Here is a 27280-nt window from a genome sequence, read left to right as displayed (position 1 = left end):
GAGAGAGTGGGAGAGGAAGGAAAGAGAGGTGGGAGTGAGCAGGAGAGAGAGGGAAAGAGTGGGAGTGAGCATATAATCAACACCCAACACGGATAACTGCAGGAAGCACTGTGGAAGGACAGGACAGGACGCTTCACAAGAGAGCGGGCCACCTCCATGGAGGGGCAGAGCTTTGTGTGGCCAGGGATTGAGTTTTGTGTGACCAGGGGGCTCTTCCTCTGGTGACACATCTTTGGGTGGTTGGGGAGGGGGGCGGAGCTGAGCGCGGCTGGGGGGTGGAGTTTCATGTGACCAGGGGGCTCCTTCTCTGGTGAAACATCTTCGGGTGGTCGGGAGGGGGAGCTTAGCGCAGCCGGGGGGCGGAGCTTTGGTGTACAATGACAGCACTTCGGGATGCCCTGCAGGTGGTAAGAGCCAGCCCCAGCAGTCCCCCAAACCTCCACCACGGGCCTTCTAGTTGACTCGGTGCAGGGGGAGCAGCGGGCCCTGGAAACATCTCGGGCCCAATAGCAGCTTCCCACCTGCACCCTCGGTAGTTACACCACTGACTGTTAGGTTTGATTTAAAGAAAACAATCTTCTATAACTGAGTAGATGTAATCTTCTTTCTTCTGAACAAATAATATTAGCAGACATATGCTGACATCACATAACATAGGCATGAACAATGAGGAATGTAGCTTCAGAAGCAGTTAAAAGCAGCTATGTAGTGCTAGCTATTGTCTACATCATCATCAGCATTCATTTCCACCAGCCCCAGGCACCCGCACCTGACAGCCATATCTGATTCTCACTTTTGGGACTCGGGTAGATTTATTAAGCCTGGTGAAGTGATAAAGTGGAAGTTGATAAAGGACCAGCCAATCAGCTCCTAACTTCCATGTTACAGACTGGGGGGCAGATTTATTAAGCCTGGTGAAGTGATAAAGTGGAAGGTGATAACGCAACAGCCAATCGGCTCCTAACTGTCATTTTTCAAACTCAGCCTGTAACATGGAAGTTAGGAGCTGATTGGCTGGTGAGTTATCACCTTCCACGTTATCACTTCACCAGGCTTAATAAATCTGCCCCTGGGTTTGAAAAAATAAGATTTTACTTACCGATAAATCTATTTCTCGTAGTCCGTAGTGGATGCTGGGACTCCGTAAGGACCATGGGGAATAGCGGCTCCGCAGGAGACAGGGCACAAGAATAAAAGCTTTAGGATCAGGTGGTGTGCACTGGCTCCTCCCCCTATGACCCTCCTCCAAGCCTCAGTTAGGATACTGTGCCCGGACGAGCGTACATAATCAGGAAGGATATTGAATCCCGGGTAAGACTCATACCAGCCACACCAATCACACCGTACAACTTGTGATCTGAACCCAGTTAACAGTATGATAACAACGAAGGAGCCTCTGAAAAGATGGCTCACAACAACAATAACCCGATTTAGTTAACAATAACTATGTACAAGTATTGCAGACAATCCGCACTTGGGATGGGCGCCCAGCATCCACTACGGACTACGAGAAATAGATTTATCGGTAAGTAAAATCTTATTTTCTCTGACGTCCTAGTGGATGCTGGGACTCCGTAAGGACCATGGGGATTATACCAAAGCTCCCAAACGGGCGGGAGAGTGTGGATGACTCTGCAGCACCGAATGAGAGAACTCCAGGTCCTCCTCAGCCAGGGTATCAAATTTGTAGAATTTAGCAAACGTGTTTGCCCCTGACCAAGTAGCTGCTCGGCAAAGTTGTAAAGCCGAGACCCCTCGGGCAGCCGCCCAAGATGAGCCTACTTTCCTTGTGGAATGGGCTTTTACAGATTTTGGCTGTGGCAGGCCTGCCACAGAATGTGCAAGCTGAATTGTACTACAAATCCAACGAGCAATAGTCTGCTTAGAAGCAGGAGCACCCAGCTTGTTGGGTGCATACAGGATAAACAGCGAGTCAGACTTTCTGACTCCAGCCGTCCTGGAAACATATATTTTCAGGGCCCTGACAACGTCAAGTAACTTGGAGTCCTCCAAGTCCCTAGTAGCCGCAGGCACCACAATAGGTTGGTTCATGTGAAAAGCAGAAACCACCTTAGGGAGAAATTGAGGACGAGTCCTCAATTCTGCCCTGTCAGAATGAAAAATTAAGTAAGGGCTTTTATATGATAAAGCCGCCAATTCTGACACACGCCTGGCTGAAGCCAGGGCTAACAGCATCGTCACCTTCCATGTGAGATATTTTAAGTCCACAGTGGTGAGTGGTTCAAACCAATGTGACTTAAGGAACCTCAAAACAACATTGAGATCCCAAGGTGCCACTGGAGGCACAAAAGGAGGTTGTATATGCAGTACCCCTTTTACAAATGTCTGAACTTCAGGTACTGAAGCCAGTTCTTTCTGGAAGAAAATCGACAGGGCCGAAATTTGAACCTTAATGGACCCTAATTTTAGGCCCATAGACAGTCCTGTTTGCAGGAAATGGAGGAAACGACCCAGTTGAAATTCCTCTGTAGGGGCCTTCTTGGCCTCACACCACGCAACATATTTTCGCCAAATGCGGTGATAATGTTTTGCGGTTACATCCTTCCTGGCTTTGACCAGGGTAGGGATGACTTCATCTGGAATGCCTTTTCCCTTCAGGATCCGGCGTTTAACCGCCATGCCGTCAAACGCAGCCGCGGTAAGTCTTGGAACAGACAAGGCCCCTGCTGGAGCAGGTCCTTTCTTAGAGGTAGAGGCCACGGGTCTTCCGTGAGCATCTCTTGAAGTTCCGGGTACCAAGTCCTTCTTGGCCAATCCGGAACCACGAGTATCGTTCTTACTCCTCTCCTTCTTATGATTCTCAGTACTTTTGGTATGAGAGGCAGAGGAGGGAACACATACACTGACTGGTACACCCACGGTGTCACCAGAGCGTCCACCGCTATTGCCTGAGGGTCCCTTGACCTGGCGCAATATCTGTCTAGTTTTTTGTTTAGACGTGACGCCATCATGTCCACCTTTGGTTTTTCCCAACGGTTTACAATCAGGTGGAAGACTTCTGGGTGAAGTCCCTACTCTCCCGGGTGAAGGTCGTGTCTGCTGAGGAAGTCTGCTTCCCAGTTGTCCACTCCCGGAATGAACACTGCTGACAGAGCTATCACATGATTTTCCGCCCAGCGAAGAATCCTTGCAGCTTCTGCCATTGCCCTCCTGCTTCTCGTGCCGCCCTGTCTGTTTACGTGGGCGACTGACGTGATGTTGTCCGATTGGATCAATACCGCCTGACCCTGTAGCAGGGGTTTCGCTTGACTTAGGGCATTGTAAATGGCCCTTAGTTCCAGAATGTTTATATGAAGAGATGTTTCCATGCTTGACCACAAGCCCTGGAAATTTTTTCCCTGTGTGACTGCCCCCCAGCCTCTCAGGCTGGCGTCCGTGGGCACCAGGACCCAATCCTGAATGCCAAATCTGCGGCCCTCTAGTAGATGAGCACTCTGCAGCCACCACAGAAGAGACACCCTTGTCCTTGTCGACAGGGTTATCCGCTGATGCATCTGAAGATGCGATCCGGACCATTTGTCCAGTAGATCCACTGAAACGTTCTTGCATGGAATCTTCCGAATGGAATTGCTTCGTAAGAAGCCACCATTTTTCCCAGGACCCTCGTGCACTGATGCACTGACACCTGGCCTGGTTTTAGGAGGTTCCTGACTAGCTCGGATAACTCCCTGGCCTTCTCCTCCGGGAGAAACACCTTTTTCTGGACTGTGTCCAGAATCATTCCTAGGAACAGTAGACGTGTCGTTGGAATCAGCTGCGATTTTGGAATATTTAGGATCCACCCGTGCTGACGTAACACTACCTGAGATAGTGCTACTCCGACTTCTAACTGTTCCCTGGACCTTGCCCTTATCAGGAGATCGTCCAAGTAAGGGATAATTAAGATGCCTTTTCTTCGAAGAAGAATCATCATTTCGGCCATTACCTTGGTAAAGACCCGAGGTGCCGTGGACAACCCAAACGGCAGCGTCTGAAACTGATAATGACAGTTTTGTACTACAAACCTGAGGTACCCTTGGTGAGACGGGTAGATTGGGACGTGGAGATAAGCATCCTTGATGTCCAGAGACACCATATAGTCCCCTTCTTCCAGGTTTGCTATCACCGCTCTGAGTGATTCCATCTTGAATTTGAACCTCTTTATGTAAGTGTTCAGGGATTTCAGATTTAAAATTGGTCTCACCGAGCCGTCCGGCTTCGGTACCACAAACAGCGTGGAATAATACCCCTTTCCCTGTTGTAGGAGGGGTACCTTGATTATCACCTGCTGGGAATACAGCTTGTGAATGGCTTCCAAAACTGCCTCCCTGTCGGAGGGAGACTTTGGTAGAGCAGACTTCAGGAACCGGCGAGGGGGAAACGCCTCGAATTCCAGTTTGTACCCCTGCGATACCACCTGTAGAATCCAGGGGTCCACTTGCGAGTGAGCCCACTGCGCGTTGAAATTCTTGAGACGGGCCCCCACCATGTCTGAGTCTGCTTGTAAAGCCCCAGCGTCATGCTGAAGACTTGGCAGAAGCAGGGGAGGGCTTCTGCTCCTGGGAAGCGGCTGCATGGTGCAGTCTTTTTCCCCTTCCTCTGCCCCGGGGCAGGAAGGAATGGCCTTTAGCTCGCTTGTACTTATGGGAACGAAAGGACTGAGTTTGAAAAGACGGTGTCTTTTTCTGCTGATGTGAAGTGACCTGGGGTAAAAAGGTGGATTTTCCAGCCGTTGCCGTGGCCACCAGGTCCGATAGACCAGCCCCAAATAACTCCTCCCCTTTATACGGCAATACTTCCATATGTCGTTTGGAATCCGCATCTCCTGACCACTGTAGCGTCCATAACGCTCTTCTGGCAGAAATGGACATAGCACTTACTCTTGATGCCAGGGTGCAAATATCCCTCTGTGCATCACGCATATATAGTAATGCATCCTTCAAATGCTCTATAGTTAACAGTATATTGTCCCTATCCAGGGTATCAATATTTTCAGTCAGGGAATCCGACCACGCGACGCCAGCACTGCACATCCAGGCTGAAGCGATTGCTGGTCGCAGTATAACACCAGTATGTGTGTATATACTTTTAAGAATATTTTCCAGCCTTCTATCTGCTGGTTCTTTGAGGGTGGCCGTAACAGGAGACGGTAACGCTACGTGTGAGCGCCTTATCTACCCTAGGGGGTGTTTCCCAACGTGTCCTAACCTCTAACGGGAAAGGATATAGTGCCAATAATTTTTTAGAAATTAGCAGTTTTTTGTCGGGGGAAACCCACGCTTTATCACACACCTCATTTAACTCATCTGACTCAGGGAAAACTATTGGTAGTTTTTTCACACCCCACATAATACCCTTCTTTGTGGTACTTGTAGTGTCAGAAATGTTCAATGCTTCCTTCATTGCCGTGATCATGTAACGTGTGGCCCTACTGGACATTACGTTTGTCTCCTCACCGTCGACACTAGACTCAGTATCTGTGTCTGGGTCTGTGTCGACCCACTGAGGTAACGGGCGTTTTAGGGCCCCTGACGGTGTCTGAGACGCCTGGACAGGCACTAATTGATTTGCCGGCTGTCTCATGTCATCAACCGTTCTTTGCAAAGTGCTGACATTATCACTTAATTCTTTAAATACGATCATCCAGTCAGGTGTCGACTCCCTAGGAGGTGACATCACTAACCCAGGCAATTGCTCCGCCTCCACATCATTTTCCTCCTCATACATGTCGACACACACGTACCGACACACAGCACACACACCGGGAATGCTCTGATAGAGGACAGGACCCCACAAGCCCTTTGGAGAGACAGAGGGAGAGTCTGCCAGCACACACCAAGCGCTATATATATATACAGGGATAACCTTATATAAGTGTTATTCCCTTATAGCTGCTGTATAGTTTTTAGCTGCCAATAGTGCCCCCCCTTCTCTTTTTTACCCTGATTCAGTAGCAAGTCTGCAGGGGAGAGTCAGGGAGCCGTCCTTCCAGCGGAGCTGTGAGGGAAAATGGCGCTTGTGTGCTGAGGAGATAGGCTCCGCCCCTTCACGACGTCCTTATCTCCCGCTTTTTCTGTAAAAAATGGCAGGGGTTAAAATACATCCATATAGCCCAAGAGCTATATGTGATGTATTCTTTAGCCAACCTAAGGTATTATCTGTTATATTGCGTCTCAGGGCGCTCCCCCCCAGCGCCCTGCACCCTCAGTGACCGGAGTGTGAAGTGTGCTGAGAGCAATGGCGCACAGCTGCGGTGCTGTGCGCTACCTTAGTCTGAAGACAGGATCGTCTTCTGCCGCCGATTTCACCGGACCTCTTCGCTCTTCTGGCTCTGTAAGGGGGCCGGCGGCGCGGCTCCGGGACCCATCCAGGCTGAACCTGTGATCGTCCCTCTGGAGCTAATGTCCAGTAGCCTAAAGGTGCATACACACGGAGCGATATAACTGAGCGATTTTGACTATATAGTCAAAATCGCTCAGAAAGTTAGTGCAGATCGCTCCGTGTGTACACAGCCAGCGATAGCGATGCGCGTCCCCGCTAGGTCGCTATCGCTGGGAAAAATAGTAAGTGCAGGCAAGTCAATTTTGGCTATGTCGCTGCAAAAGTTAGTCAAAATCGCTAACACTTTAAGAGGCCAGCGATTTTTCCCAGCGATAGCGATGTGCAGGCGGCGGTGGTGCGGGCGGCGGCGGGTTGTGGCGGCGGTGCGGGCGGGGGCGGGTTGCGGTGGCGGTGTGGGCGACGGCGGGTTGCGGCGGCGGTGTGGGCGGCGGTGGGTTGCGGTGGCGGTGTGGGCGGCGGCGGTGCGGGCGGCGGCGGGTTGCGGCAGCGGTGCGGGCGGGGGAAATTTACCTTTCTATTGCAGAGTTTGGCAGCGGAGCGGTACCAGTTTCAAAAATGGCGCCTCAGCGTCATTTTTGAAATTCAAGATGGCCGCCGCAAGCCAATCACGGCTCGCCGCGTCATCGCCCCGCTCCCTCCCGCTGACTTATATAAGTCAGCGCGAGGCAGCGGCTGTCAGTCCGACGGCGGAGGAGGAGCGGAGAAGAGCTCCTGAAGACGCCGTGGAAGTCCTGGATGGGCGGCGGCTATGCAAAAGAGCTTAGCAGCCGCCGCCCACCAGGTGAAGATGCTGGAAGTCCTGGGAAGGCGGCGGCCATGCAAAAGAGCTTAAAGGCCGCCGCCTCCCAGGTGAAGACGTCGTGGAAGTCCTGGATGGGCGGCGGCTATGCAAAAGAGCTTAGCAGCCGCCGCCCACCAGGTGAAGACGCCGGAGCAAGACCCCAGAAGCCCTGGGGAGGGGGCGCCCCCCCAGGTGAAGACGCCGGAAGCCCTGGGAAGGCGGAGGCCATGCAAAAGAGCTTAAAGGCCGCCGCCCCCAGGTGAAGACCCAGTTTAATAAAGGATTTTTAAAAGAATGTGTTGTGTTTTTTTTTTATATTTTCTTTACAGGTGGACTACAGGTGCCAGCGGGCCCTTTATGTCCGGGCATGCTGGCACTTGTGGTTCTCCAAGTGCCAACATGCTGGGGCAGGCTTGCTGGGACCTGTAGGCCTCCTGTAAAGAACAATATTACTATTGAAAGGCTATCAGCCTCCCATCCACCGGGCCACGGATGGGGGGGACAGCCTCGGGCTTCACCCCTGGCCCTTGGGTGGCTGGAGGGGGGGACTCCTTGATTTAAGTGGTCCTCACTCCTCCAGTGTACCCCGGCCAGGGGTGACTAGTTGGGGGGTTAATGGCACGGCCGCAGGGACCAATATAAAAGTGTCCCCCGGCTGTGGCATTATCTCCTTGGCTAGTGGAGCCCGGTGCTGGTTTGGAAAATACGGGGGACCCCTAAGTCTTTTGTCCCCCGTATTTTTTAAACCAGGACCGGACGCAGAGCCCGGTGCTGGTTGTCTAAATATGGGGGAACCCTACTCATTTTTTCCTCTGTATTTTAACAACCAGGACTGGCTCAAAGAGCCCGAGGCTGGTTTTACATAGGAGGGGGGACCCCACGCAAATTTTTTTTTTAACTTTCAGCTATTTAAATACCAGCCACCCTGTAAAATCGTCCTATATATGACACTCATCCCCTTATTTAAATGAGATAGTCAAAATCTCCCATAGCCAAAATCTCCCATAGCCAAAATCTCTTGCATAGTTAGACAAAATCTCTGGTAAAGTTAGTCAAAATCTCCTACTGCCAGTTCAAGGGAAAAGTTAGTCAAAATCTCTCATAGCCAAAATCTCTGTGTGTATGCACCTTAAGAAACCCGATCCACTCTGCACTCAGGTGAGTCCGTTTCTTCTCCCCTTAGTCCCACGATGCAGTGAGCCTGTTGCCAGCAGGACTCACTGAAAATAAAAAAACCTAAAATATACTTTTATTCTAAGCAGCTCAGGAGAGCCACCTAGCCTGCACCCTTCTCGTTCGGGCACAAAAATCTAACTGAGGCTTGGAGGAGGGTCATAGGGGGAGGAGCCAGTGCACACCACCTGATCCTAAAGCTTTTATTCTTGTGCCCTGTCTCCTGCGGAGCCGCTATTCCCCATGGTCCTTACGGAGTCCCAGCATCCACTAGGACGTCAGAGAAATGACAGTTAGGAGCTGACTGGCTGATACGTTATCACCTTCCACTTTATCACTTCTCCAGGCTTAATACATCTGCCCCTGGTCAGTCACACATTCTGTACTTAGACTGAGTGTGCCTGCTCCTTACCTCCAACATCTCGTCTCTCCAATCATAAGGAGCCACAACTAAGATAAAATAAAAAATGCATAATAGACATTTTGGGGGAAACATACGCAGTACCAAGTTGTATATTTTACACTAAACAGATTGTGTCTTACTCAGCATCAGCACTTGAATATACTATAAGTTATTCTAAACTAAAAGTTATATAGATTGTCCTTCTTTGTCATGCTTGCAGCTGATATGGTCACATGCATAACAGTGACGTGTAGTGAGACGAATGTCTGGGGAGGCACACATGGGGATGGGTCTGAATGCTGGGAGCAGGCTGCCATCAGGGGGGGACTGTGGGGACTGGTGTCCCGGGCCCTTACAGAGAGGGGGGCCCACCCCTGGCTCCTACCGCCAATACCAGGAGAGCTGCACCATCTTTTTTGGGGGGAAGGAGGGGCCCTGTCTATTTTGTCAGTCCCGGGCCCCAAAATTTCTGATGGCAGCCCTGGCTGGGAGTCTGTCTCATTACCCCCTACTCACTGTAACTCTCCCCTCACTACACTAAGCTGCAGTTTCCACTGAGTCTCCTACCTGCATCCTTGTATCTTCTGCTGCTGCTGACTGAACTCCAACTACAGTGCAATTCCTGGTTACATGACACATCCAAGTGTCCATCAGTGCACATGGCACACCCCCACAGGCATGCCTCTATTAGCTCCCTTTCTGTGCAGCTTTAATGCCCATGGTGTGGCCAGGCCCCACCCTCAGCTCTGCACAGATGCGTTGGTGTAGAACCGAGGCAGAGCTGTTGCAGCCTCATCTCTCTTTTTCCTGCATCTCCAGGGACCTCCACAAAGCTGATTAACGCTAGCTATAAAAAGGATTATGATAAACAAATAAGATTATAAATATCTTCTTTGTATTATTATAATTGTTTTTATATAAAATCTCAGGAGTTTGACAGGGAGTATATCCGGGGAGGCAGAGCCTACCCTGACTGCATGTCCCTGATGCATATGCAGTATTTCACAGACATTTCATCTCTTTTGAAAAGTAAGCATTTGTAGCACACCAGTATTATGTAGGGTGACATTAATTAATTATCGAGTTCTAGACCTGAAAATTTTAATTTATCGCCACTTATCAGGGTAAGAAGAAGCTAAAGAAAGCCCAAGGGGGTAATTCAGATCTGATCATAGCAGCAAATTTGTTAGCTAATGGACAAAACCATATGCACTGCAGGTGGGGCAGATATAACATTTGCAGAGAGTTAGATTTGGGTGGGTTATATTGTTTCTGTACAGGGTAAATACTGGCTGCTTTATTTATACACTGCAATTTAGATTTTAGTTTGAACACACCCCACCCAAATCTAACTCTCTCTGCACATGTTACCTCTGCCCCACCTGCAGTGCACATGGGTGCACATTCCGAGTTGATCGCACAAAGCTACTTTTTGCAGTCCGTGCGATCAACTAGACGCCGCCTATGGGAGGGATTTTTTTGCATAGCAAGGGTGCGAACGCTTATGCAGCCCTGCTATGCAAAAAAAGTTTTGAGCAAAAGAAGACCAGGGTCAGACTTACTTATCCTGTGCGACGGATCCAGCGACGAAGGTCCCAGAATTGATGTCAGACATCCAAACGCCTGGACACGCCTGCGTTCGCCTCAACACTCCTTGAAAACTGTCAGTTGACGCCCTGGAATACCTCCCGCCTGTCAATCTTCTTGCGATCGCCTCTGCGATCACTTTTTCCGCTGGTGGCATCACTGCGCAGTTCCGACCTGTTCACACCGCTGCGACAAACTGCAGCGTGCGAACGGGTCGGAATGACCCCCATGGTTTTGCCCATTAGCTAACAAATTTGCTGCTGCGATCAGATCTGAATTAAGCCTCAAATGTATTTAAACACACATGTTGGGACAGAGGCTCGGATAGGAGCCAGTGCCAAGGGGCAAACGCAAAATTTCTGAAGGGGAGTTTCCAAATGTTTGATTTTAGAGCGATTGTTGCCAGCCCATGAAGGATGCATAATAAGCATGTAACAGACTATAGTCTGCCCAAAACAAAGTGCAGTTAATGTAATACAGTACTTCAGACATACTGTATGCAGGCTCAATAATCACGGTAAGCCATTTTTCAGATTCTCTCTCTGATGCGATGATTGAGCACTCAGATACACAGACACATACACACAGCACAGATGGTAGGAAAATCTGCTGCCACTGGGGATGTGTAGCTACGATCATCTTCCCTGACATGCGGGGGTACGCCCAGCACAGGGGTGGTCTTCAGTATGCCGACTGACGGGATCCCGGTGCACAGTATACCGGCGCCGGGATCCCGACAGCCGGCATACCGACACTTATTCTCCCTCGTGGGGGTCCACGACCCCCCTGGAGGGAGAATAAAATAGTGTGGCGCGCGTAGCGTGGCGAGCGCAGCGAGCCCGCAAGGGGCTCATTTGCGCTCGCCACACTGTCGGTAAGCCGGCGGTCGGGCTCCCGGCGCCGGTATGCTGGTCGCCGGGAGCCCGACCGCCGGCATATCGTAGTGAACCCCCAGCACAGGGCTAGTCCGCCCCGCATGTCAGTCTGCCCCCCCCCCCCCCCCCCGCAAAAATACAAAAGCACCGCACAGCGGCGATGCCTTTGTATTTGTGGAGTAACTCCCGGCCAGCGCAGCTCCTGCGGCTGGCCGGGAGTTAACTGTCACTGCCACTGGCCGCAGCGGCTGCGTGAGACGTCACGCAGCCACCGCGGCCTGCCCCCCCAATGGTCCCACTCCCCCTAAACGGCGGCTTAACGCCGCTGTCCAGCCCCCTCCCACCCAGCGACCACCTCTGTCTCAGAGGCGATCGCTAGGTGACGACGGCTGCCATGCGCCGGCGCACTGCGGCGCTGGCGCATGCACAGTTCCAACCCGATCGCTGCGACAAACTGCAGCGAGCGATCGGGTTGGAATGACCCCCTATGTCCCGATCTAACCCCTGTCGCATAGTGAGAATCGGGCATAGCCGCCCGAATCTCACCGTATGTATGGGCCATAAGACTATGAACTGTACTATGGTGACCCCACTGCAAGCCCTGGTAATAATACGCAAATGACGGCTGGAAGTGTGTAGTCATTTTCATGCATGCAATGTGTCAGCTGATAAAACCACTTTGCGTACCTCTGAATCAGCACGTATCTGACCCTTAACAGTATTCTGGCCACCTAGATACCAGTTGCTGCTCTCAGTGCATTGGTACAGCCCTAAAGAATCAGAATAATACATAAGCTAACTAACAAACCAGTGTCTGAATCTAAAAATAATTTTGTGAATCAACTGTGGGTATGTTCAGTGGCGGATCCAGGGGGGGGGGCACCCAGGCACGTGCCCCCCCTGTCATTTAGAAGGGGTTTTTTTTACTTTCAGTTTAGCGTGCATTAAGTGGCGGAACAGCCGGAGACAACGGAGTCAGGTGCCGCGGGCACCTCCTCCGTTGTCTCCCGTTCCGCTTGTACAAGTTCCACTCAGCTACTTTAAGGGAGAGCCGAGGATTCGGGAGCCACTGAGCGCTGCGCCTCTCAGCATCAGCGCGCTTGCTCCTCCTGCTGTGTGACCTGGTGCGAGTGGTGATCTCCGTGCTCTGGTCGCGGTCCCGCGGATGTCACGTGGTTTCTGGCCGCGACACAGAGCCTGACTGGGGAGCCGTCTGCGCTGTGCAGTGTGTGCGGAACTCGGGAGTGCAGAGATGATGCGGCTGTCATTGTGCAGGTGGGTGGGAGAGCAGCAGGCGCCGCACAGCAGGGTGCTTAGAAGAGTCTGTAACTATGTGGCCCAAAATACAATGGGAAGGTGGGATAGTGTATTAATGGGGGTCATTCCGAGTTGTTCGCTCGCAAGGCGATTTTAGCAGAGTTACACACGCTAAGCCTCCGCCTACTGGGAGTGAATCTTAGCTTCTTAAAATTGCGAACGATGTATTCGCAATATTGCGATTACAAACTACTTAGCAGTTTCAGAGTAGCTTCAGACTTACTCGGCATCTGCGATCAGTTCAGTGCTTGTCGTTCCTGGTTTGACGTCACAAACACACCCAGCGTTCGCCCAGACACTCCCCCGTTTCTCCAGCCACTCCCGCGTTTTTTCCGGAAACGGTAGCGTTTTTATCCACACGCCCATAAAACGCCATGTTTCCGCCCAGTAACACCCATTTCCTGTCAATCACATTACGATCGCCGGAGCGAAGAAAAAGCCGTGAGTAAAAAAACTATCTTCATAGCAAAAATACTTGGCGCAGTCGCAGTGCGAACATTGCGCATGCGTACTAAGCAGAAAAACGCTGCGATGCGAAGAAAAATACAGAGCGAACGACTCGGAATGACCCCCAATGTTTTAACATTCTGTGGCTGTGTTTGTGTGTATATGTGTGTGGGTTCATATGTGGTTGTTTGTATATATGTGCTGTGTGTATATATGTGGCTGGTTGTGCTTATGTGACTGTATACTGTATATGGCTGTCTGTATATGTGACTGTGTGTGTACTGTATATGGCTGTCTGTGCATACAGTATGTGGCTGTCTGTGTATACTGTATCTGGCTGTCTGTATACAGTATGTGACTGTGTGTGCATATGCAGCTGTCTGTGTACACGTAAACTGTATGTGACTGTGTGTGTATACTGTATGTGGCTGTCTGTGTATAAGTGACTGTGCATATGTGGCTGTGTGTATATGCGACTATATGTGACAGTGTGTTTACTGTATCTGGTTGTCTGTGTATATGTGACTGTGTGTGTATCCTGTATGTGACAGTCCGTGCATATGTGACTGTGTATTGTATGTGTGTCTGTATCTGTGCATATGTGGCTGCGCAGTGCCGTAACTAGGCATTTTAGCGCTGTGTGCAAGAAACGACAGTGGCGCCCCCCCCCCTCATGGAAGATAGGGGCAGTGCGCGCCGCAGGCGCGCGCAAAATGTATAGGGGCGTGGCTTCACGGGGAAGGGGCGTGGCCACAAAATAATAGCAATTCATACTACGGTGCACAGTAGTCTACATTATTCAAATTACGCTGCACAGTAGCGCCACTACACCAGGTAGAGCCCCTTTTATACATTACAGCAGACAGCGTCCCCCTTTTTACACATTACAGCAGACAGTCCCCCTTTTTACACATTGCGGCAGCCAGGCCCCCTCTTTACACATTGCGGCAGCCAGTCCCCCTTTTTACACATGCGGCAGCCAGTCCCCTTTTTTACACATTGCGGCAGCCAGGCCCCCTCTTTACACATTGCGGCAGCCAGTCCCCCTTTTTACACATTGCGGCAGCCAGGCCCCCTTTTTACACATTGCGGCAGCCAGTCCCCCTTTTTACACATTGCGCAGCCAGGCCCCCTCTTTACACATTGCGGCAGCCAGTCCCCCTTTTTACACATTGCGGCAGCCAGGCCCCCTTTTTACACATTGCGGCAGCCAGTCCCCCTTTTTACACATTGCGGCAGACGGTGTCCCCCTGAGAGAGAGAGAGAGAGAGAGAGAGAGACATACTTACCATCTCCCTGCTGGCAGTCAGGCTCCTCGTGCAGCTCCCTCGGTGCAGGCAGTGAGGTGAGAAGGAGGAGGAGGGAGGGGGAGCAGGGAGCCGCAGCAGCGCTATGTCATTGGTAGTAAGCGCCGCTGCAGCATCCCCCTCTCCTTCCGTATTGGCTGCCCGGCGCTGCTGTGGATGCTGGGATGGAGGAACCGCATCCCAGCATCCACAGCAGCGCCGGGCAGCCAATACAGAAGGAGAGGGGGATGCTGCAGCGGCGCTTACTACCAATGAAATAGCGCTGCTGCGGCTCCCTGCTCCCCCTCCCTCCTCCTCCTTCTCCGCTGCCCGGCGCTGGTCTCTTCTCCCTCCACAGCGCGGCGCACGCGCACACAGCAGAGGCGGCATGTAATGAGTCAATTTGACTCATTACATGCCGCTGGCCGTGCGCCCTCAGGGCAACTGCGCTGTGTGCCAAGCCCACTTGGCACACACGTAGTTACGGCCCTGTGGCTGCGTATATGAGATTGCGTTTGCATATGTGACTGTGTACATGTGGCTATGTGTGTGTGGCTATTTATGTGTGTGGCTGTGTATGTAATTGTGGCTATGTGTGTGTGGCAGGTCCCCTACCAGGCCTGTCCCCGCACACTCGCCCTGTCCCCTACCAGACCTGTCCCTGTACACACATCCTGTCCCCTACCAGCCCTGTCCCCGCACACTCGCCCTGTCCCCTACCAGACCTGTCCCTGTACACACACCCTGTCCCCAACCAGGCCTGTCACTCACTGTCCCCGCACTCTCATCCTGTTACCCTCTGTCCTTGTACTCCATGCCCCCAGCGTGATGAAAACGAGGGCGTGACTCATGGGTATGGCATTCTCTGCGAGGCCAAACCCCTTGTTACAGAGCCACACCCCTTTCACAGGAGCACATGTGCCAAACCCCCCCCCCCCCCCTTCCTTCCCCTATTGTGGTGCCCCCCCCCCCCCCTTTCATTTTGTTCTGGATCCGCCCCTGGGTATGTTGCTTTCAATATTTCTATTTTGCATTTATATTTCTAGCTGTAGTAGACTTGTCAACTCTAATCATAATTTTGCCATTTACACACCCAACATACAGTTTCTGGTATATTTATAGAACTTCTATATTTTACTATAACTTTTTGGTCCCTCACAGTGCTAAATATGATTCTTTTCACTGCCAGCTTACATTTACTTTATATCTAACTAGTATAGCATATATTACAGTGTAATATCTATATTTATGGTTTATTATGCATTATTGTTATTAGATAAAGATTAGCTGCTTGGCTGTTTTCTTTTCCACTCTCCGCACCCCGCAAATTGTTGTCATTTGTTACACATTCTTCTAAGGAAACCTCACATTTTGATACATGTCATAGCATTACAATCATGTAAACAATGATATTTGCATGCAATGGTCACTATTGTTATTATGATATTTTATGACACATACAAAAATGAATTTTGCTAGTTGAATTTCTTTATAGCACTTTTATTACTGTGTTGCCACTTATATAAGTGCCCAGTTTTACCATTCTCTACTTTAAACACATAACTTTAGTGCATGCCTGCATTTTCCACTATCCTATATAGTAATTATGTACCTAGTTTGATTTTTGAGTGAACTTTGCAAAAAACCCATGTGGCCAAAGGCAACATACTGGGACCCTGTACCCCCTCATTTGTAAAAAAAAAAAAAATATATATATATATATATATATATATATATATATATATATATATATAAAAATTGGTTAGCTTAATCTAAAATCATTTTCTGCAGTGCCCACAGACCTGAGGCTGGAGTCTACGTTGTGTGATGCTATTTCTGATTCTGCTTCCCCATATCCTCAACATGCTTTATCCAAGAGCTTTGCTATAGACTTTCTGTCTGTGCGAGCTCTTCCATAGCATTTACATTGTTTCTGTGTGTACTTCATATTCCTTCTGCCATAACATATAGTTCATGTCAGGGTTAGAAAATAAACAAATAGGTTTTAATTCATTTTTATTTATTTATTTATTTATTTTATTTTATTTTTGGGGGGGGGTCAATTTATTTTTTTTAGTGGGGGGGGGGTTAAACTAACTAAAAATATTGAATCATTACAAAGTACACACAGACATCTCAAGAGGTGAGGTGTTTCTCTGTGTTTTTCCACTTTAATGTGTTTACCCTTTAAGATTGAGAATGTTAGTTATGGTTATCTCCTGTCCTATAGGAATGTTAAGGGAGGAGTTTGTGGAGTCTTAGCTGATGCTAGGCACATGTAGTATCTCTTTGATCTGGTTCACCTGCCCACCCTTCCTATATCTCTGTTGTGTGTGAATTTACTGCAATGGTTCAGCTCACACAAATGAAGAACATAAGCAACAGGAATGTGGAAGAATACTAGGGAAATTCCCTTATAATGGGCTTTTTTTTAAGAAGTCATGGCACAATGGCTACAGTCATAGCATAATAAATAAGACAGAGTGTTCTTAAAAATAAAAAATAAATTAATTTAAACCATGATTTAAACCAAGGTGGTTCAAACAAGCTTGGTTTATGTTATGTCTTTGCTTTCCACTTTGCGCCTGTTTTGCTCTGTGTTCATTAAGTGTAATATACTCTTTCTGTGTGTGCTCTGTCATATGGCTTATAATATTTCTGTGTTTTTTGTTTGAATAGTGTTCTCTATCATCTGGGTTTCACACGTTGGATTTTTATTCGTTATTAGTCCTATGAAGAGATCCTGCAACCATTCTGGTTATGAGCACTTGTACTACTACAACACCAACCTTCAGTCCGGATGGTGAATGGAGAATCTGCCAAGCGCTTGGCTGAAAACTGGCCACCCAGTGAGGTCATCAGGAAGCAAAGGGTAAAAAATCCGATACCCAGGACAAAAATCCTACAGGTAATTGAAGAATGAGAGTTACCTTACAAAAAAGCATATCACAACATTTGCCATCAGAAAATAATATTACAAAATATACAGATTATAGAACTGTATCCAATCCTTTGAGAGGCAAACTAATAATATCTACCTACTTAACTGCCAGATCTTTTGAGCTAACACTTTCATTAGATTATCATGAATAATTGCTAACAAACCTGTAATAAAAACTGTTAAACTGATCAGCAGACTACCTAAGTATCATGGTGTAAAGTATGAAAATATCTATTTAAAAAAGAGACTAAACACAGGAGAATGGAACCAATACTTAACTTAGCATTTCAATTTATAGAGAAGGAAAAAGAAACATAGAGGGACCTCAGTCAGTCACTCACTGCATGTACTCCAGCGCTTATAATAGAACAAAAAAATAAATAAATAAATAAATTATATATATATATATATATATATATATATATATATATATATATATATATATATATATACACATACACACACAATAACCAGCGGCTTATAATAGAGCAAAGTTTTATTCACTGAATTGACAGCACAATTGTAACTGTAGGGGAACATTGTTGCTATTCTCACTAACATTTCCAAGCGCAGTGATTCATTGTATCTGGTAACATTCCAGTTGCAGAACTCACATATACTTATTTATTATTACCAGTTATTTATATAGCGCACACATATTCCGCAGCGCTTTACAGAGAATATTTGCCCATTCACATCAGTCCCTGCCCCAGTGGAGCGTACAATCTAGATTCCCTACCACATGTACACACATTAGGCTTACGTTTGTTGGGAGCCAATTAACCTACCAGTATATTTTTGGATTGTGGGAGGAAACCGGAGAACCCGGAGAAAACCCACACAAGTACAAACTCCACACAGTTAGGGCCATGGTAGGAATCGAACCCATGACCTCACTGCTGTGAGGCAGTAATGCTAGCCATTACACCATCCGTACTGCCCATACTATTAAGGACATACACACCCTCTGAACACTTCCTCAACAATGATCAAGTCTCCATCTCCAGAAGTTTACGTAAAGTAAATCATTTAAAATAGTGACTGCATCTGACTGATTGGCTTTTGTACTACTAAACCTGCTGCAGTAAACCCATAGGTGACAATAACCAAGAAGGTGTCAAGCAATATGGATAACCCATATTGCCAAGCGGAAGAAGAATAAGAAGAAAGAGCAGTGGAGGTGAGAGTGCTGATAACCCTAACAGATAGGGCCTCAAATCCCAACTGGAATGGGTTGACATTAATATTTTTGAAAATAGCATGGGAAATATTGTCAAGGCCAAAATATCCACGCTTTAATCAGATAGCCACCTACCTTACAGCGCTAGAAGAAGCGAAACATACAACAGCAGAAACGTTATAATCTAGGAGGGCAGCATTAATAATAATCTCTCAATCACAATAAGGAAGATCAAGATAGCTGCTACACAGATTTAGATAATAGATGCCGGTAAAATAATTTTAGAATAGAGACGCCTCCACAAGACGTTCTGTTAGATAATAATTCTTTTCCCACAATTCTAGATTTCAATGTGTCCTACTCTAACATCTAAGAAGAAATACTGCAATAAAGGTTGCAGACTGGATGGTGTGGAATTTAACAGTTACAAAAAAGAAATATACCAAGAGGCACAAATTGCAACATGGGAAAATCTGAGACCCTTTATGGCGAGGTGAAATAGCATATTATGTGGATGTCCATTAAGTCTGCAGGCCCTGTTTGAGGATTGAGTAATTTAGAGGCCCTGGTAATCTTCTGCAAAATTATAGTACTCTCACCAGTAGTACTTACAGAGATTAGACACAAGAATTGAAAGAACCAGATTTTCTGCAAAATGAACATTGGCAAACAGAAGAATGTTATCACAGTTCCAAGATTCAGAGAATGCCAGAACGCACCCGGGAAGGACCCGTTTCCAATTCCCTGGTGTGACCCAGCATTAGCGATTTGAAAGCAGTATTAGTAACAGACATAGGGCCTAATTCAGGTTGATTGCAAAACAATATTTCCCTCTAATGGGCAAAACCATATGCAGTGGACCGCAGCAACTGGGAGCAACGGTCAGCAACTGCATGGTGCGAAAAATCCGAACGAACCGGCGTTTGCAAGGAGATTGAAAGGAAGAGGGCGTTTGTGGGTGGCAACTGACCATTTTTAAGGAGTGTCCGGAAAAACGCAGGAGGGAACAGGCGTTTGGAGGGAGGGTTTCTGACCCTCAGCTTTAGCCCCGATCATCGCAGCAGTGCAGTAAGTCCTGGACTGAGCAGAAACTGCACAAACTTGTATTTGTGCAGTTCTGCTACAAATGCGATCGCACACCACTACACTTCCAAAACCCTCCCCCTGTAGACGGCAACTACCTGATCGCAGGAATGCAAAAAATGCACCCTAGCGATCAGGTCTGAATTAGGCCCTATATCTGCCCCACCTGCAGTGCACATGGTTTTGCCCATTAGAGAAAAATGCTCTTTTGCAATCAACCTTGAATTAGGCCCATAGGGCGGGATGTATTAACGTCAAAATGTGACTAAAACTGCAGGTTTGACCACATCCTTCGTATTTACATAGCTCCGAAAAGCGTTTACCTGGCAGGCAACGCCATCTATAAATGGCGTTGCCTAATAAGAGGTCTATGGGCTTCTTTTCACATTGTTGCCTCCCATATCCCCAGAGCTTGCGTGAAGGCCAATGCATGTGCAGAAGGACTCCTGCAGTGACGTGCAGTAAGTTAAATGGCTGGGGAGGCACTGTCTAGTATCAGAGCCAGATTCACAAACACATATATGAACCTGATGGTTCATATGGGCATTATACAAAGGTGCAGCAGTATATACTGCTGGAAATCTGGTGAGTTTTGATAAGTGGTGTGCAGACATGGTAGGCAGGTGAGGCAGTGCCTCCCCTGTCATAGTCCAGTATACTCCAGCTTTGACTAGAAAAATCATGAATGATACAAAGAAGAAATTTATAATATCTTCTTTGTATTTTTCTTAGCATTTTTATAGTCAAAACTCTGGAGTATACTGGAGTGTTCATGGGAGGTTACAGGGATCGCACAGACACTATAATTAGATTATTCTAGTCCTTTCCTAATTATTATTTCATATTCTTTTATTTGCTATACTTTGGAAGGTGCACCTGGAATAGATTGTGAAAGTACAAAAAAGCCAAAGTAAGACAGTATTCCTAAATTGGGCACTCACGGACTAATTTTTAGTTTTAATACTGATATATATACTCAAAGCCACATACCTTTGGTAGGTGACCACTAATCATAACATGTAACCTTTATAAATTGCTTTTAAAAGCCAGCAAAATATAAGTGCATGTGAAGCGGAAAAAAATGTGAAATAAAATTGTGACACAGAAATACTGTAAGGCTGTAGAATATATTTTATTTACTGAGTTGTATTTCTCTTCTATATCCTGCTGTCTGCATGAATAAAAGTGTCTTTATTCAGTTATTTTTGTTGCACGTCATTCTGTTGTTACAGTTTCTTTTCACAGATTATTACTTAGACACAATTGTAACCACCTGGGACATCCCTTTATTTAACTGTGTGTATTTAGTATTTGGTTACTTTCACCAGGTATTTAATTCAATACAATTCTCTGGGAAATCCCTGCATTCTGACATCATATGAGGTCCATTTTAGTTAATAGTCATAAACAATAAGTTTTACATTTATTGTGCCTTTGACTTATTATTTTGTAGGGTAGATATTATTCTTTCACTAGGGTTTACGTGTATACTATTATTTTATGATGTTGAAAATTATAAAAATATTATAATACAGGTATGCTGTTAGCAGTTATTAACACTAATCGCCCATAACACCAGCGGACAGTTAGAGCCGCGGACACGCTACCGACGTGTACCGCACACCCTTTCCCTAATGATCGTTTTACGTACAGGCTTAGTCATACCTGGTGAAAGTAACCAAATACTAAATACACATAGTTAAATAAAGGGATGTCCCAGGTGGTTACAATTGTGTCTAAGCAATAACCTGTGAAACAAAACTGTAACAACAGAATGATGAGCAACAAAAATAACTGAATAAAGACACTTTTATTCATGCAGCCACAGGATACAGAAGAGAACTACATCTCAGTAAATAAAATATATTATACAGCGGTACAGTATTTTAATGTCACTATTTTATTTTGCTTCACATGCACTTAGAATTCTCTGGCTTTTAAAAACAATTTATAAAAGTTAAATTTTATGATTAGTGGTCACCAACCAAAGGTATGTGACTTTAAGTATATATTTCAGTATTAAAAACTAAACATTAGTCTGTGAGTGCCCAATTATTATTCTTTGTATGTATACCGGAGTATGACAAAAGAGGCTCCGCCTCACTCGACCGCACTTCACTGTACTCCCGAGATACTAACCCAGAAGACCTGTCATCTTCTTTTTAGAATAGTTTTCCTTTGCGATTTTAATCCATTTGTATATGCATACCAGTGTTATTTGCGCCGTTGTGCATACAATCAGTGGTGGGATGCGGCGATGCATCATACATATCAGACAGTAAAATTATGGCCACAAGAACAGGTTTGGATGAATCCAGAGGCAAAGAAATAGGAAAATATATCACTCTATTAAGAACAGTAAAGAAATATCCGATATTCTTTGAAGGATATGCTCAGGTTTCTGTGGGGATTATGAAAACCTCTATAATTTAAGAGATAAGGCGTACATACATACTAGACCGAAGTGAGGAACACATGAAGAAAGAATAAAGAGGTATCTACTAAACAAACTATGAATAAGATCTGTATGAGGAGAAGTACATCCCATTCATATTAAGCTACAGTTTCACAATGGAAGTGTCCAGGCACAGACAGAATGTTCACAATAGACTATGAGACATTCTACGAAAACCTCCTCCCATTACTATTATATGACTTTAATACCATTTCATATATGGTATCATTATAAACCACATCATGATAATCCACAAGGAGGATCAGGTGCTGCTTTACTAGCAGATTACTGCTCGGTCTACTTACGGAAGCCAACCTGAAGATTCACACCGAGCCATATGCTAATAGGATTAAATTTAATTAATTTCCTATGGCACAAGTGAATACACTTCAGAAGTCATACCCAGGTGAAAAAAATACCATATTACCAATCAGAACTAGAAACAGGAACTTCTTAGCTTTTCACAGAACACTGGGGGTAATTCCAAGTTGATCGCAGCAGGAATTTTGTTAGCAGTTGGGCAAAACCATGTGCACTGCAGCAGTGGCGTAAGTTTGTCCCAGTTGCCCGGAGGCAAGAAAAATATTGGTGCGCCCCCCTATACATATACACACACACACACACACACACACACACACACACATGTGAGCGGCTAACAAGGATGTACCGCCTGCTGCTGTGCAGGTGTCGTCACTCCACCCACCTGTGCAACGCCGCCGCAGACGATTTCCAGGCACGCCAGAGACTTCACTCTCGAGACCACTCCTCAGGGCGGACACCACCTCACCGCGGACGACAGGGGTCTGGAAAGAGAGGAATATGTCGGTTGAGACGTACGCCCGACCTCCGCCTGGAGTACGGGACACGTCAGGGGTAGCCGCGACCTTAACCGGCTGGGCGGAAGGTCATCACTGGCCAATAGGCCTCAGCTACCCAATTCTCACACACTCGCACTCTCGCACGTTGTGTGGTGAGAGGGGGGTCCTCGCGTCCGCGAGCAAACCCTCCGGACCGGTATACAGGGGGGATGACCGACAGACAGACACAGGGTGATACTCACTTCCAACTTGCGGGTCACCTTGATTGTCGCACCTCTCCACTCCTGTTGGGACAAGAAGAACAACCTCCCTACCTGCAGGCTACTCTACGGCTAACAACGATACAGCCAACTACGCCTGCCTAACAAACTAACTCAAACAACTGGAGGCTACTGGTTCTGCCCCAATCAACGGAGACTGTACTAATTAACACGTGCACTACCCGGCAAGTCAGTGGAACACTTCCCCGGCCTAACAGTATACCCCGATTTACTAGTCCTACCTTCCGGATGTTGGACACCAGCCGGTGCCTTCGGTTCACAAGGGAGGGCGGGGGTCTGGAACAGACTGGCCCACTTCCGATGACCGGGGGATGGCGACGTGTGGGACGGGAACGTTACTCCACACTTCCAATCCCCTGGGTCATACACCGCGTGGGGCCGGTCGGCTTCAAACAGCAACCTCTGACCCCTCGAGAGCTGCTGCACAGCCCACTTCCAGCCGGAAGGGCGCAGGCAGGAGCCTGAAGGAGGGGCACAGGCCTGGGGCCTGGAGTGAGGGCACAGGCCTGGGGCCTGGAGTGAGGGCACAGGCCTGGGGCCTGGAGTGAGGGCACAGGCTTGAGGCCTGGAGTGAGGGCACAGGCCTGGGGCCTGGAGTGAGGGCACAGGCCTGGGGTGAGGGCACAGGCCTGGGGCCTGGAGTGAGGGCACAGGCCTGGGGCCTGGAAGGAGGGCACAGGCCTGGGGCCTGGAGAGAGGGCACAGGCCTGGGGCCTGGAGGGAGGATTATATATAGGTAGAGGTGGCCCAGGGCCGCCTACCTGTCGCGGAGGGAGAGGCTGCAGCGGGGAGCTTCGTTAGCTCTTTTGCTCTCCACACGCTGCAGCACTCTCCGCCGGACATCCGCCGCTGGTCGCCGTCTTCCGTCTTCCTGGGTGCCTCCGCCGACGTCTTCCTCCGCACCGCCGACGTCTTCTTCCGCACCGCCGATGTCTTCTTCTCCGCCGACGTCTTCTTCCGCAGGAGCTCTTCTTCCTCTTCTGTCCTCGTCCGCCGTCCGACTGACTGGTCCCGCTCCGCAGCGCCTCTTATATGGCGCCGGGAGCGGGCGGAGCTATGACGCGGCGAGCCCCGATTGGCTCGCCGCGGCGAGCTCTGATTGGCGGCCGAGGCGCGAGCCCTGATTGGCTCGCGCTTGGCGCGCCGTTTGAAATACGCCGCTGGGATTGGAGGGGCTTGAATCCTTTCGGATGCAAGCCCCTCCAGACTGGAAACCGCCCGCCGCTCCGCCGCCCGCCGCTCCGCCGCCCGCCGCCCTGCCGCCCGTCGCTCCGTGGAGGGGAAAGTGGTAATCCCCTTCACATTTCCCCCCCCTTTGTCCTTTGTGGTCTCCACAAAGCAAGAATCCGACCACACAAAGTTCGGATCCGCGTAGCGAGGGCCCGGAACGCCCCTATTTGAGCGCAGAGAGCGCCTTGGCAGGGGAGAGGCCACTACTTCGGCTGGGGGTTGAGGTTCCGATGCCTCCTCCGGATGATTCTCCTCCACCGGCAACCACCATTCCTCGTCTGACAGAGGGGTCAGAGCGTCCTCGATAGGGGCCCCTAACCCGTCCTCCGCTGCCGGGGACTCAGCCCCGCTCGCCGGATCCGGGAACGGACAAGGTCGCAGTTTACTACGATGTAACGTGCGCAGGCGTCTCGTCCCATCGGTAGACTCCACTTGATACACTGGTCCCCCCGGGTCCAAGCGACGGCGAACAAGGTATGGGGTTACTTCCCACCGTTCGGACAGTTTCCCCCCTGGGCGAACCTTTCGCACCAACACTCGCTGGCCCACGGCCAACGATCCAGGCTCGTGGGACCTCACAGGTGGATGCTGGTGGTCGGCGATCAGCCTCCCAGCCAACTCGTGCGCCGCCTTCAGACGTAGGCGATGGTCCTCGACCCATTCGGCAGGGGCGAGGGGCGTTACCTCCTCAGTCCCGGACAGTTGTAAGTCGTGTGCCTCCCGTCCGGGTCGGCCGAACAACAAGAAAAAAGGTGAAAATCCCGTGGTGTGGTGAACTCTGTTGTTGTAAGTCCAGACCAGCTCCTGAACACGTTCGGGCCATCGCTGCTTCTCGGCACGCTCCAACACGCGGAGCATCTGCAGCAGAGTCCGGTTGAATCTCTCGCAGGCGCCATTCCCCTGCGGATGGTAAGGTGTCGTGCGGGACTTTTGAACGCCATAAAGCTGGCAGAGGCGCTCCATCAGCTGCCCCGGGAAACAGGCACCCTGGTCCGAATGGATCCGCTCAGGACAACCGTACTGCCGAATGAAATGTTCGACGATCGCTCGTGTTGCCGACTCTGCGGTCTGGTTTCGGGTGGGAACCACTACCGTGAATTTAGTGAAGTGGTCAGTCATTACCAAGGCATACTGGTGCCCACTTACAGATTCCCCGACCAACACGTAGTCGATCATCAGCATCTCCAGTGGCCGACTGGTCCGGATCGTCTGGATGGGCACGTGTTGTTCCGGTGGTTTAACTACCGCACACCGCCTGCACTCACGACACACCTGGTCCACGACCGCTTGCAGCCGGGGGGCGAAATATTGGCGTCTCAACCAATGGTATGTCTTATAGGGTCCCAAATGGGCCCCTTGCTCGTGCGCCTCTTCCACCAGCGACCGCACCCGGGCTTCTGGCACGACCATCTGCTCCACAGTACGCATTTCCTGTTCCAAGTAGCAGCGTCTCCGCAAGGTACCAGCGCAGACCCGCAAATGGTCCCAACGACGTACCACCTTCCTACAGAACCCGGTTAGTCCATCCTGCTCTTGGCGGGATGGCACATGACCCCTCTGTACCCACTGTCGAACGAGGTCCAAATCCTCATCAGCCTGCTGTTCCTGTGCCCAGTCCATCTCCGTGTACCTAAGCAAGGCAGTCTGGGCGTTTTGTCGGTACAACTCTCCGGCCGTGGCCTGCCGCACACGAGTGAGATCCGGCATTTCTTCGCCGCAGTCCTCTTCTTCCCCACCAGGTTCGGGGGTTTCCACCGGAAAACGAGACAGGGCATCTGCGTTGGCATTACTCTTCCCCGGTCGATAGCGGATTTTGTAGGAGAACTTGGCCAACCTGGCCACCCATCGTTGCTCCAAGGCACCCAACTTGGCGGTCTCCAGGTACGCCAAGGGGTTGTTATCCGTGAAAATATCCACGTGGGTGGCGGTCAAGTACTCCGCAAACTTCTCGGTCACGGCCCACACCACTGCCAGTAGCTCCAACTTGAAGGAACTGTAGTTGTCTGGGTTCCTTTCGGTCTCTCGCAGGCTACGACTGCCGTAAGCAATCACCCGCTCCTGCCCATCCTGGACCTGAGCCAAGACCGCGCCCAACCCCTGTAGACTCCCATCCGTGTATAGGACGAAGGGCTTCTCGAAGTCTGCGTACCCCAACACTGGAGCTTCCGTGAGACTTCCTTTCAGTTGGTCAAAGGCCAGGTTCTGCGCTTCTCCCCAAGTCTCCAGGGCAGCTTTCTTAGTGGTCGCAATCCCCCTAAGCAAGGCATGTAGGGGTTCCGCGATCCGGGCGAAATCCTTGATGAAGCGCCGGTAGTACCCCACCAAGCCCAGAAATGCCCGCAATTCCGTGACGGTGGTGGGCACCTTCCATTCCTGGACGGCCGCCACTTTGCTGGGGGTTGGGTACACCCCATCACGTGACACTACATGCCCGAGGTACTCCAAGCTGGATTTCAACAGGTGGCACTTCCGGGGCTTGAGCTTCAGGCCGTATGCTTCCAACCGCTGAAGAACCAGGTCGAGTCGAGCAAAGTGTTCCTCCAAGGTCGGGGCGAACACAATGATGTCGTCCAAGTAAATCAGCAAGGCTTCAAAGTTCAAGTCTCCCAAGCACCGTTCCATCATCCGCTGGAATGTGGCGGGTGCATTGTTTAACCCAAACGGCATGCGGCAGAATTCGAACAACCCCATGGGAGTGACGAATGCGGTCTTCTCCCTATCCTGGGGGGCCACCGGCACTTGCCAGTATCCACTGGCCAGGTCCAGGGTCGAAAAAAACTTCGCATTGCCCAGTGCAGCTAGGGACTCCTCGATCCTAGGGAGAGGGTAAGCGTCCCGGACGGTGCAACTGTTCAGCTTCCGGTAGTCCACACAGAACCGGATAGTCCCGTCCTTCTTCCGGACTAAGACTATGGGTGCAGCCCAGGGACTTTTGCTCTCCTGGATCACGTGGTTGTCCAGCATCTGACGCAACATGCTCTTTACTTCCTGGTACAACCGGGGCGGTATCGGCCGATACCGCTCCCGAACCGGGGGGGCGTCTCCGGTGCGGATCTCATGCTGCAGGTCCTCCGTATACCC

The 27280-nt window shown here is 49.3% G+C and overlaps 1 protein-coding gene across 1 annotated transcript in view; it reads right to left on the bottom strand.

Annotated features, from left to right (window-relative positions):
- Positions 1–27280, bottom strand: part of MGAT5B (alpha-1,6-mannosylglycoprotein 6-beta-N-acetylglucosaminyltransferase B) — a 184368-nt gene that overhangs the window by 97715 nt on the left and 59373 nt on the right. Inside the window, exon 3 of the mRNA XM_063960440.1 lies at positions 17001–17113. Coding sequence (XP_063816510.1) covers positions 17001–17113 — 113 coding nt within the window. The remainder of the gene's footprint in view (positions 1–17000; positions 17114–27280) is intronic.

This window comes from Pseudophryne corroboree, chromosome 3, assembly GCF_028390025.1.
Source record: "Pseudophryne corroboree isolate aPseCor3 chromosome 3, aPseCor3.hap2, whole genome shotgun sequence".
Classification (NCBI taxonomy): domain Eukaryota; kingdom Metazoa; phylum Chordata; class Amphibia; order Anura; family Myobatrachidae; genus Pseudophryne; species Pseudophryne corroboree.
The sequence above is the reverse complement of the archived record's forward strand: the minus strand, read 5'-3'. Positions and strand labels throughout refer to the sequence as shown.